The sequence below is a fragment of the Eublepharis macularius genome, chromosome 5 (assembly GCF_028583425.1).
Source record: "Eublepharis macularius isolate TG4126 chromosome 5, MPM_Emac_v1.0, whole genome shotgun sequence".
NCBI classification, from domain to species: Eukaryota; Metazoa; Chordata; class Lepidosauria; order Squamata; family Eublepharidae; genus Eublepharis; species Eublepharis macularius.
Genome location: NC_072794.1, coordinates 114040393 through 114053212, shown reverse-complemented (window position 1 = coordinate 114053212; position 12820 = coordinate 114040393). Strand labels below are relative to the sequence as shown.

The window sequence follows — 12820 nt, the reverse complement described above, 5'->3', positions numbered from 1 at the left end:
TTGATTTGCCAATCTGTTGTAAATGTCTTTATTTTTTAAGTTCCTGACTTTTCTTTTTTGCCTTTCAAAAAACAAAGCGTTCACTTACTGTTTGTAAACTAGGTCCCATTTTATATGCACCCAGACTGGAAGGATGACTGCTTCCTTCACCATTTTTCTGCAGCAATCTGGGAGTAAAAATGTCCATGCATGATTCTGTCTTTATGGCAAGCTTACATAACATGCAAACAGGGTCTGGTCTGGTCCTTTGGGAGAAGTTTTGCTTTTGTCATGTAAATATGTCAGTAGCATGAGCCATGCAGGTAAAATTTTGTTTATAACTGGACCAGCGCGAACCATCACACCACTACAGGTCTGTGCAAGGGCCCTCTAAAAGTGTAAGTCCAACTTTCTAAACAAAATATTTTCTTTTATTATAATATATTACTCACTTTAGGAAATATAATAGAAAAGAGTCCAGTGGCACCTTTAAGACTAACCAACTTTACTGTAGCATAAGCTTTCAAGAACCACAGTTCTCTTCGTCAGATGCATGGAGGGTAAGAAGAAACTGGTCAGATATATAGGTGGAGAGGGGAGGGGGGAGTAGATGCAATCAGTAGCTTCTGATAATGGGATCAGTTTGCTTCTGATAATGAAATCAGTTACTTCTGATAATGAGATAACCTATTCAATCCAAGCCTGACTGAGTCAAATTTACATATGAATTCCAATTCAGCAGCTTCCCATTGGATTCTGTTTTTGAAAGGTTTCTGTTGAACTACAGTGACCTTTAAGTCCTTGATGGAATGTCCTGATAGATTGAAGTGTTCTCCCGCTGGTTTCTGGATGTTGCCATTTTTAATGTCAGATTTGTGTCCGTTTATTCTTTTGTGTAGAGGTTGGCTGGTTTGTCCAATGTACAGAGCAGATAGACATTGTTAGCACATGAGGGCATATATCACGTTGGAGGATGAGCAGCTGTAAGAGCCAGAGATAGTGTAGTTGACGCCATTGGGTCCTGTAATTGTATTTCCTGGGTAGATATGAGGGCAGAGCTGGCATCTGGGTCTGTTGCAGGATCTGGTCCTTGTGTTGGTGACTCTGCTAGCCGATTCATGGTTGTAGGTGAGAAGTTGTTTAAGGTTGGGGGCTGTCTGTAGGCAAGGAGAGGTCTTCTACCCAGGGCTTGTGAGAGAGAGGCATCATTTTCCGGGATGGGTTGTAGTTGGATGGGTTTGAGCTGGGAACTGTAGGTAACAGCAAGTGGTGTTCTGTTGTTAGTTCCTTTAGGTTTGTCCTGGAGCAGGTTGTTTCTGGGTCCTAGTCTGGCCCTGTCGATTTGTTTCCTCACTTCATTAGGTGGGTACTGTAGCCCTAAAAATGCTTGTTGTAAATCTCTTAAGTGGGAGTCCCAATCAAGAGCATTGGAGCAGATACTATTGTAACGTAAGGCTTGGCTGTAGACAGTCGACCGAGTGATATGTTTAGAGTGGTAGCTGGAGGCATGTAGATATGAGTATCGGTCAGTGGGTCTCCGGTATAAGGTGGTATTTATCTGTCCATTATGTAGTTGCACAGTGGTGTCCAGGAAGTGTACCTATTGTGTAGACTGGTCCTGGCTCAGGTTGATAGTAGGGTGAAAGTTGTTGAAGTCCTGATGAAATCTCTCAAGGGCTTCCTTCCCATGGGTCCAAATGATGATGTCATCCAAGAATCTTAAGTACAGGAGTGGTTCCAGTGGATGGGAGATGAGGAAGCGTTGCTCCAAGTCCGCCATGAATATGTTAGCATATTGTGGTGCCATGCCCATGGCTGTGCCATTAACCTGTAGATATAAGCTGTCACCAAATTTGAAGTAATTGTGATTGAGTACAAAGTGGCAAAGTTCAGTGGCGAGGTGTGCTGTGGTTTTGTCCGCGATAATATTCCTGATGGCTTGCAGTCCATCTGCATGTGGGATATTGGTGTATAGAGCCTCCACATCCATGGTTGCTAGGATGGTGTCATCTGGTAGGTTGTCAATGGACTGTATTTTCCTGAGAAAGTCAGTGGTGTCCCGTAAATAGCTGGGTGTGCTGGTGGCATAGGGCCTGAGGATAGAGTCCATATATCCTGAGAATCCTACTGTGATAGTGCCAATTCCTGAAACAATGGGGCATCCTGGGTTACCTGGTTTGTGGATTTTGGGTAATAGGTAGAATGTTCCTGGTCGTGGTTCCTGGGGGGGGCGTGTATGGATATGTTCTTGTATGTCCATGGGGAGTGTCTTTAATATTTTATTAAGTTCTCTTTTGTATTGCTCCGTAGGGTCAGAAGGTAGTGTTTTATACAATGTTGTGTTGGAGAGTTGTCTTTCTGCTTCCTGTATGTAGTTATGTTTGTCCATGATGCCAACTGCTCTGCCTTTGTTAGCTTCCTTGATTACGATACCAGAATTATTTACGAAGTATGTCAACAAATTTAAATTTCTCTTTTCAAAGTGTTGCTATTTACACATATCCTTGCTGTTTGCAGAAGGCAGACGTATGAGAAAGGAGAGTTACTTTGAAACAGTGATTGCCTGGAATTTAATTTTTAAGTAATAGAGCTGACAGATTCTACAATTTGTCTGACTTCATATTTGTAACTTTTCACACAATTAAGTCAGTTTCCTTTTTTAAAGACAGCAATAAAACCCCTTCAATCTTCTGTAAACGTGGAGAGAGAGTTAATTCTCTGTTTAAATTCCAGCAGGTCTGTGGTATGTTAGAACCATTAGCCATTACTAACATGTAAGCAGAATTGAAACTTGAGCTTAAGCATGTTTACATGAAAGTCCCAGTAAGTATGTTTAGGATTATAGCTTCAAAGTTACTTAGCATTTAAAATATTTTTTTCAGAAATATCAAATAGATGAAGCTTGCTTTTAAGGAACAGACAAGTACTTTAAGTATAAAATGAATTGGTTAGACTTTATGAAGAGGTAGATTTATTTTTCTCTCTAGCAGTCTTTTCAGCTGCCGTATGCTGGTACTTGACCTCTGTGAGCAAGCCCTTGTACAGTGAAATTCTTTACTGGATTTTTAAAAATAATCCGTAAACATTGTTGGCACAAAATGACTTAATGAATTGGGTCTAACAGAGCATTTCCATAGACAGGATTTCTGTTTGGAGTGCCACTTTCTCTCCTCTCCCGTCCTGCTGCAGTCCACATTGGTGCACCGCACACACACATATGCATATAAACATGCATATGTAGACAAGTAAACAAGATTAATCTTTCTTGGAAGCTGTAGAAATGGCAATATAGGGCATGATCCAGTCAAATGTAACACTTTGAACTGCACTAAAGTAAATAGAAGAGTTCAGCAAAACCTTGAATGGCTCATTTACAGCCGTTACATAACACTTAATTATGTTCGGATTGTAGACTTTTTTCATATGCATAGAATGTCTCAGAATACAACCAGTCCTGCTAGTGCCTTGAAGCCGTCTTTTGTACAGGAGCAAGTAAAACTGCTGCGGCACTAATTCTGGATAGCTGTTGATGCGCTAGAATTGTGATGTCATACATTTTTTCATTCTGTTTTTACCCCCTCTTCAGATATTATCATTCCTGAGAATGGAGAGCCAATTAGTTCCAGAGACATTAAATGTTGCATTAAACAAATCCAGGAATTGATAATTTCACGACTAAATCAAGCAGTTGCTAATAAGCTGATCAGTTCTGTGGACTATCTGCGTGAGAGTTTTGTAGGCACTCTGGAAAGATGTCTGAAGAGCCTGGAGAAATCTCAGCAAGATGTTTCGGTGCATATTACAAGCAACTTTCTAAAACAGGTAAAGTACAAGAATTAATAAAATAGTTTAGAGAATTTGTTTTTAAGATGCTGGTTGTTTGTACCCTTTCCTCTCAAAGGGTAGTTATGGAAAGAACAGAATTCTTTGGAATTATATTATTCAAATCAGATAAATGAGCAATCTCTGTAAGAAAACACAAATTCATTGCATTCCTGCTTGTAGAAATCGAACAAATGAAGACTCTTCTCCAGTCATCCCATTTGTTTTAGTCCACAGAACTGGCAGTTGTACTTTCACAGATCAGAACATGATTAATGCATTTTCTGTTTACAGATACTGAATGCAGCATACCATGTTGAAGTCACATTTCACTCAGGTTCAACAGTAACAAGAATGTTGTGGGAACAGATCAAGCAGGTATTAATACTTTAATACTAGGTCTGATGTTCAGTAATCTCATACTGTGTAATCTGCCTTGAGTCTCAGTGGGAAAGGCGGACTATAAATGACATAAATAAATATAAATAAATAAAATCTGTCATTGTTCAGATGATCACACTGGCATCAGGTGTGTGGAATTCTTAGTACTCCCTCTGAGGCGGAGGACATCTTGGGTTGTTCCCTTTGCTCAATCAGGGAGGCAGGAAATCCAAAATTGTTCCTCCTCTTCCTGTTGGCGCCCAGGATTGCCTCTTCCCTCCCAGTTCTTTCCTGCCTCCAGGAAGAGTAGTCGTGGTTTTCAGTTTCTCTGCTGACCCACTGCATTTTTTTCCTCTTATCTCTTACTCGTTCTTAACTTCTTATTGTTCCTGACCTATTACTACTCTTGATTTCTCATTACTTTCCTGTTCTTAACTTAACTCTCATTCAGTCCTCTTCCTATCAAATCTTTTTTCTATCCTGCTGCTTCCCTCCATCCACGTGCACGAACCCGTGATGGCGGACAAGGAGTCTACAGACTCAGAAGGCAGCTTCATGGACGAGGAGGAGCAGCAAGCAATGTCAGCCGCCGTTGCGGCTTTAACGTCCAATCCTCCCGGTACCGTCCTGCCCTCGCGGCAGGAACGGAATCCCAGCGCCTTTCCGGATAGTAAGCCGCGTACTTCATCAAAAAGGCCGCGTCAGAAGCGATCAGAGTCGGGATCGGCACTCCACCTCAACACCGAAGATGGCAATCGCGCCGAATCAGAGGCCGAAGATCAGGCGGGAAACAACAATGGCGCTCGCGCCAAATCCCACGCGGCTCCGGGTGTCCTGCTGGCCAACCTCCCGGCGGGAGGATGTGCCTCGCTACCTTCCAGCCCTGCAGGAGACGCTCAAGCGCCTAGTACTAGCACTCAAGCAGCCGGTAAGGACAGAGGTGATCTCGGCCCCATGTTACCAGGCGAGTTTCTCTCCTTCCTATGCCAAACTATGAGAGAGGAAATTCATAATTATTGTCATTCCTCTCTTGAGGCTGTAAGCGAATCTACTTCCACCCCCCCCATCCCTCCCAAGGAAATTACGCCGTTCCGCTCATCAGTGGCCCACCAAGGCTGCTCAGAAATCGGTCCCAGGGGTGCCCCACACTTATGACCTAGGAGGGGGGACCAGCTCTGAGAGCGAGGAGGGGGAAGAAGGGGAATACCTCTCTGAGGAGGAAGAGGAGGAAGTTATGATGCCCGATCAGTCTGAGAGACTTTTTAAGCCTGAGGATTATCAATACCTTTTGGCCAAGGCACTTGCTGCCCTTGATCTACAAGAGAAACGTAAAGGGGAGGATGACGGTCCCACTAGGGCGGGCAAGACTTCCTCCAGACCTAGAGGGAGTAAGGAGTTCTTCCCAAGGGCTGACAACCCCAAGAAAGTTTTTCCTTTCCCTGAATATTTCAAGAGGCAATTAAAAGCAGAGTGGGCATCACCAGCTGTTACCAACCAGTGCTCATCTATTGCCAAAAAACTGTATGCGTTACCTAACTATGCCACTGAGTTATTGCAGGTACCGAAAATAGATGCTCCAGTCGCTGCCATTCAATCTGCCAGCCTCCTGTCAGAAGATGGCCAGGGGTCAGTGAAAGACAATATGGGCAGGAAAGCAGAAGCTGCCCTGCGCAGAGCCCATGAGGCGGCGGCCATGGCCATCAGAGCTTCTTCGGCAGTGTCTATCGTATCAAGAGCAGCAGTCGTTTGGCTCCGCAAGTTGATCCAATTACTGCCTAGCAATCAAAAACGCCTACTAGAAGGAGCAAGCCGAATCCTGAAAGCGACCACGTTCACTGCAGATGCCACCCTCGACGTGATAACCGTTTCCTCTCGAGCTATAGCCTCAGCAACAGTCGCCAGGAGACTCCTATGGCTGGCTTGGCCTGCAGACCTACGCTCCAAGTTTATTATGATGGCTTATCCCTTCCACGGAGACAACTCTTCAGCGAAGCCCTTGACAGGGTTCTAGTGGAAACAAGGGATAAGAAGAAGGCTCTTCCTAAATCGGTAAGAAGATTGGACAGACGTCCCTTCAATTCTCAGCCTTTTCGTGCCCACCATTCCCTACCCAGATTTTGCCAGGACCACAAGCGCCCCTCATGGAACGGCAACAGGACCATCTTTAAGAAAAATAGCTTTGGACCCAGAAACAACAGGTTCCACCAACCAAGAGGCGACAGACAGGAGTATGAAGGCAAGGGTCAAAAATCCTGACTCGCCTCCAGATCCGGTGGGGGGAAGACTACAGTATTTCCAACAGACCTGGCAAACATACCAAGCGGATGCATGGACTTTAGAAGTAATCTCAAAAGGTTATTCAATAGAATTCAAATCCTACCCACCGTATCGCGTCCTATCGTCTCCTTTCCGAAAAAATCACCAAAAAAGACTAATTACGTTACAAGCGGTACAGCAGCTGCAAAACATCAGAGCAATAGAACAGGTGCCCCCTCAGGAACAGAGCTCGGGGGTTTATTCTCTGTTCTTTGTCGTACCCAAACGGAACAGAGGCTGAAGAGCCATTCTGGACTTAAAGTTTGTCAATCATTTCATAAAGCTACGACACTTTCGCATGGAGACACTGAGAACTATTTCGGAGGCCCTCAGACAGGGAGAATTCCTCACGTCCATAGACCTTACCGAGGCATACCTGCACATTCCAATCCACCCCGCTCATCGTCATTATCTAAAGTTCCACTTGGACAACTGCCACTACCAGTTCAAGGCTCTCCCCTTTGGCTTGGCTACGGCACCGCGTGTTTTTTCCAAGGTCCTCATAAATCCCATCGTTCATCTCAGGGAACAAGGGATTCATATCCATCCATACCTGGACAACCTGCTCCTCCGGGCAGATTCCAGGGAAAAGGCCGAATTGAACACCAAGACCGCAATCCTCTTCCTCCAAGAACACGGCTTCCTAATAAATATGGCCAAGTGTTCCTTGATTCCTTCTCAGAGACTGCGTCATCTCGGCCTGGTAACCAACATGTCAACAGGCCGGTTTTACCTGCCGCCAGAGAAGATTCAAAAAACAAAAGATATGACCAGACTGATCATCAGGAGCGCCAACTCTCCATTAACGTCTCTGTCCAAACTGATGGGAACACTAGTGGCCAACTGCGAAGCCCTGGACTGGGGCCGTCTTCATTCGCTAGGGCTCCTATCATTCCTCAGGCCCTTCCAGTCGCTGATTGCAGCAGGAGTGGACAAACAGCTCAAGATCCCATCGAGAGTCAAAACCAGCCTCAGGTGGTGGACCCAAAACTCCAACCTATGTCGGGGGAAGTCGTTCCTCAATCCTCCCAAGATACAACTATTTACGGACGTCAGGCTGGGGGGCGGTCCTGGCGGGCCAACCAGCTCAAGGCATCTGGTCCCCCGAGGAATCACGACTACCCATCAATCTCTTGGAGATACGCGCGATTCGACTAGCTCTTGTTCACTTCTCCAAGGAAGTCAACAACATGGACATCTTGATTCGCATAGATAACATCGCTGCCAAGGCGTACATCAACCACCAAGGGGGCACTCGTTCCTTAAAGCTCCACAAGGAGGCGACGAGAATTCTGTTCTGGGCCGAGTCTCATCTGGCATCTCTTCAAGCAGAACACATGAAAGGCACAGCCAATTCCCAAGCCGACTGGCTGAGCAGGCAATCTATCCACTTGGGGGAGTGGGCCCTCAAGCGGGAGATTTTCCTGGAAATAGCCAACAAGTTCGGAACTCCAATCCTGGACCTATTTGCGACACCCACCAACTACCAAGTCCCGAGATTCTTCTCCCGATATCTGTCACCCCAAGCCGAACAGACAGACGCCCTATCTTCTCCAGGGCCCAGGGGACTGCTGTACGCCCTTCCGCCCATCCCTCTGATCCCCAGAGTGCTCAGAAGAATCATGGATCAGAAGGCGCAGATCATTCTGGTGGCACCGTGGTGGCCTTGGAGACCATGGTTTTCCATGATCCAGTCGCTGTTGACTGCTTCACCCATGCGTCTTCCATCGATACCGGACCTCCTGCATCAGGGCCCAGTCTGGCACCCTCACCCAGACTCGATGTGCTTGACCGCCTGGAGGTTGAGCGGCGATCCTTAGCCAGCCTAGACTATCCTCCCCAAGTAATCAACATGCTCCTTGCTTCTAGGAGGAAGTCGACGACCAGAATTTATAACGCATCCTGGAAGGCCTTCATTCGGTGGACCAGAAGAAAACATCTCGATTCCATGCATTCCTCATTAGCAACAATCTTAGGTTTCCTACAGGAAGGTCTTGATTCTGGACTCAAACTGGCCACACTACGCAAACAGGTGGCAGCCCTGACCTCAGTCCTTCCTCCACTAGAGGGTATCAAGGTCTCTCGACACCCACACATCCAGCGTTTTCTAAGGGGCGCCTCACTCCTGAGCCCCCCTACCCTACATCGTTTTCCCACTTGGAGACTTCACATGGTTCTGTCAGCATTAACAAGACCTCCCTTCGAACCACTCCAGCGGGTCTCAATGAAATGGCTAAAGCTAAAGACCATATTTTTAGTGGCCATAACTTCGGCCAGGAGGATTTCGGAGTTAGCAGCCTTGTCTATCAAACCTAATCTCTGCATTTTCCATTGAGACAAAATAATTCTTCATACCGACCCTACCTTCTTACCAAAGGCTAACTCCAGATTTCATCGAATGCAAGAAATCTATCTTGCGTCCTTTTGCCCCAACCCATCACACCCCAGGGAGAGAGACTGGCACACTCTCGATGTTAGGAGAGCTCTCAAGACATACCTGGCCAGGACAGAAGCGTTTAGGAAGACATACTTTCTTTTTCATCAATGTGTCTCCCCCCAACCAGGGGGGGAAGATGTCTTCAACCACGATAGGGAGAAGTATTAGATCGTGCATATCAGAAGCTTATAAGGCATGCAACAGGTAGGTTCCACTTGGAGTCCACTGCACACTCGGCCAAGAGCACGGCTGCCAATGCAGCTCTGTTTAACAATGCTTCTGTAGATGAAGTTTGCAGGGCAGCTACCTGGTCCTCGATTTCAACATTCGGCAGACACTATAAACTACATATCTTCGACTCAGCAGATGCAGCGTTCGGACGGAGAGTTCTTCAACACATAGTTCAAGACGAGGAGCTCTTCCCACCCTCTTTGGGATAACTGCTTTGGGAGCACCCAAGATGTCCTCCACCTCAGAGGGTGAACGGACCTTTGGACACTTACTGTGAAGGGTCCTTCTCCTCTGATGGCAGGAGGACATCTTGCTCCTCCCGAATTCCTTGTCAATTCTCTCACTATCCTCTCGCTGTTTCTGCTGTTACTAAACGTCTCAGTTTAACTGTTTATCTTCTGTCGTTTTTTCTTGTTATTAGTGTGCTATGTCTTTATGCACCGGATACTCTGGGCAGCGTTCTGTCTCCTTCCAGTTGCTAGTTACTAAGTTTTCTCTACATTTCTTTCATTAAGGAGAATAGAGTTAATGTTTATTATCTCACTGCTTGTGGAGTCCCCAGAACTGGGGGGGAAGAGGCAATCCTGGGCGCCAACAGGAAGAGGAGGAACAATTTTGGATGTCCCGCCTCCCTGACTGGGCAAAGGGGAACAACCCAAGATGTCCTCCTGCCATCAGAGGAGAAGGACCCTTCACGGTAAGTGTCCAAAGGTCCATTCTGTCACTTAGCAGTGACAGAACTAAGCATCCAGAGTAGTTTAAAGCCTAACAAGTGCAAAAGGCACACTGATAAAACATACCTGTGTTGTAAACAAAAAATAACTTTTAACCTCAGTTTTGTCAGCTAAAATAGATTTTAATACTGTAGTTTTGACAGTGACACAACCATCTTTTCCTTTAGATAATACAACGGATTACATGGGTAAGCCCACCAGCTATCACCACAGAGTGGAAGAAGAAGGTAGCCCAGGATGCCATCGAGAGTCTTAGTGCATCCAAATTGGCCAAGAGCATCTGCAGCCAGTTCCGGACAAGGCTTAACAGTTCTCATGAAGCTTTTGCTGCTTCCTTGCGACAGGTAAATTTGACTTTAAAAGAACTGCAAAGAATAATGATTGGCAAACTTATACTAGCCTTTCAAGTAAATAATTTTGAGACAACCCCATTTTGCTATTCCTACTTCCACTGAGACCAACTCCTAAATATTATCTTGTTTCACCTGTCCTTTAAGACTGGAAGAGAGTTCTGCAGTGGCAAACAGTGCTTGTTCGGTAGGGCAGAACTGTTAAGATGCTACTGCATATGTATTCTTTGGGCCTTTAACAATAGGAAAAGTGTGAGTTACATCCATGTTCTTTTGTTTGAAATTGAACGTGGGTAGAGGTGCTGTTCATCATCTGCTTTTCCAGAGCAGTTACTGCTGAAACTGTCAAGTGGGTTTAAGAGGTTCAAAGCCAGCCTGGCAAACCCGAGTATCACAAGAGCCATTCTTGAGTTGTGCAAATCAGCACAGTCTTGATGTGATCTATGCAAGCATTACCAGAGCCACTTTACCACCCACAAAGCTGCTGCTTTATACTTGCATCAGTTTGGTTTGGGAGGGGAGTCCATTCCCTTGCTTCATTTTGGTTTGGGTGATTCTCTGGTGTGATGTTGATCCTCATAGAGAACAATGGAGAGTGGCTGGTTAGCCTGCTCAGGGGGCGCTGGGGTTTGGGGAGAGTTCAGTTTGGTTCTGTTGGACTGTCTGGCATGTAGATTGTAATTGGGAGTGTGCCTGTGGCCATGGAAGCCATGTTCCATGTGTTTCTGCAGTGGGAATAATTTTTTCTCCAAAACAAACTAATGGAAAGTGGCTGGTCAGCCTGCTTGGGCGGTGCTGAATTTTTTGGGGAAGGCTTTGTTTTGGTTCTGTTGGACTGTCTGGTGTGTAGATTTATAATTGGGAGTGTGCCTATGGCCATGGCAGCCATGATCCATGTGTTTTTGCAGTGCGAGTCACTTTTCCCCCACAATAGAAACAAATGGGGTGGCTGGGGGCACGTTCTTTGGGGGGCCATAAAATGGTCCCCCCAGGGTCCAATTTTCCTGAAACTTGGGAGGTGGCTGGGGGCACCTTCTTTAGAGAGCACTTCAAATAAATAACGTAAAATTATAATAGTAATTTTAATGTTATTAAACAGTAGCTCGGTTTATCTTTCTAGATCTATTTTGAAGTTACCAAATGCATATTTTAAAGACCTTTTTCCCTTCTCAAATCTAGCTATATTTTTTGCTTTTCTCTTTTATAGCACGTAGAATAACATAGAATCATAGGGTAAGAAGGGACCTCCAGGGTCGACATGTTTATTTTTAAAGCTCAAGTCTCTATCCAGCCAAGTTAAGCTCTTTTAGACATTGGTTTCAGTGATAGATTTAAGCCTGTGTTGAATCTTTTCTGTTGAAATAAATTGGACTGAAAATTGGTGTGTTGTAGGAAGCTTAGGTTCTTGAACACTTTGCCTAGACGTGCTTAACTGTATTTCTAGTTTCAAAACTGTCCCCCTTTGCTTCGTTTTGATTTGGGTGATGCTCTGGTATGATGTTGGTCCTCGTAGGGAAGCACTTTTAAAAATCCTTCTTTCATCATGGAGAGTGGCTGGTCAGCCTGCTTGGGGGGTGCTGGATTTTTGGGGGGCATATTCATTTTGGTTCTGTTAGGCTGTCTGGTGTGTAGATTGTAATTGGAAGTGTGCCTGTGGCCTTTGGCGGCCATGATCCATGTGTTTCTGCAGTGCAAGTCACTTTTTCCCCACAATAGAAATAAATGGGGTAGCTGGTGGCACGTTCTTTGGGGGGCCATAAAATAGTTCCCCAGGGTCCAATCGTCGTGAAACTTGGGAGGTCTTTAGAGGATGGTTAGGAGTAGGTCCCCTGCAAATTTGGTGGATTTTGCTTGCAAAATGTCACCCCAGCCCCCTAGATAGCTCCCCTAGTTTTCTCCATAAGGAATAATGGAAATTGGAGGTGGCTAGGGGCACCTTCTTCTGGGGGCCATAAAATGAAAACTTGGGGAGCTCTGTTACAGGACAGTTAGAAGTAGGTCCCCAACAAATTTGGTAAAATTAAGTCAAAAAATGCCCCCCAGGCCCCCGGAAACCCCTGAATCACATTTCCCATTGGAAACAATGGCTGAATTTTACCAAATTTGCTCTGTATTGCTGAGCCAAACTGGAGAATGAATTCGATGTTCTGGGAATACCAGATTTTTTTTTCCAGTTCGGTATACCAAACCCAAATCAGCCAAATTTCTTTTAGTGCACACTTCTAGTTATGTTTTTAAAACCATGGGGGAATGTAGTGTAGTACCTTGTATCAATGCTCCAGAGCTGGGGATGCTTGAAGAAAAGGGTTTGTTGCATCCCCTTTTAATGTTAACTTTTTAACTAATGTACTTTTGAGTTTTTTCAGTCACTTCTTACAACTATGTATGATGTTCTATTAGGTTCTTGTGCATGGTGTGATCAGATGTAGTTGGAGGATTTTATAGTGCTGTGGAAATCTATTGACCTACCTTATATGATGGTTGAATTCCAAATGGGGAAGCCAAGAGTTCATTTTCAAATAACATTCCACTACACTTATGTAATTCATAGATTTGTTACAAGAAAAAAA

The 12820-nt window shown here is 45.1% G+C and overlaps 1 protein-coding gene across 1 annotated transcript in view; it reads left to right on the top strand.

Annotated features, from left to right (window-relative positions):
- Window positions 1–12820, top strand: part of DSTYK (dual serine/threonine and tyrosine protein kinase) — a 60753-nt gene that overhangs the window by 30034 nt on the left and 17899 nt on the right. The window contains exons 4-6 of the mRNA XM_054980951.1: window positions 3566–3801; window positions 4096–4179; window positions 10068–10244. Coding sequence (XP_054836926.1) covers window positions 3566–3801; window positions 4096–4179; window positions 10068–10244 — 497 coding nt within the window. The remainder of the gene's footprint in view (window positions 1–3565; window positions 3802–4095; window positions 4180–10067; window positions 10245–12820) is intronic.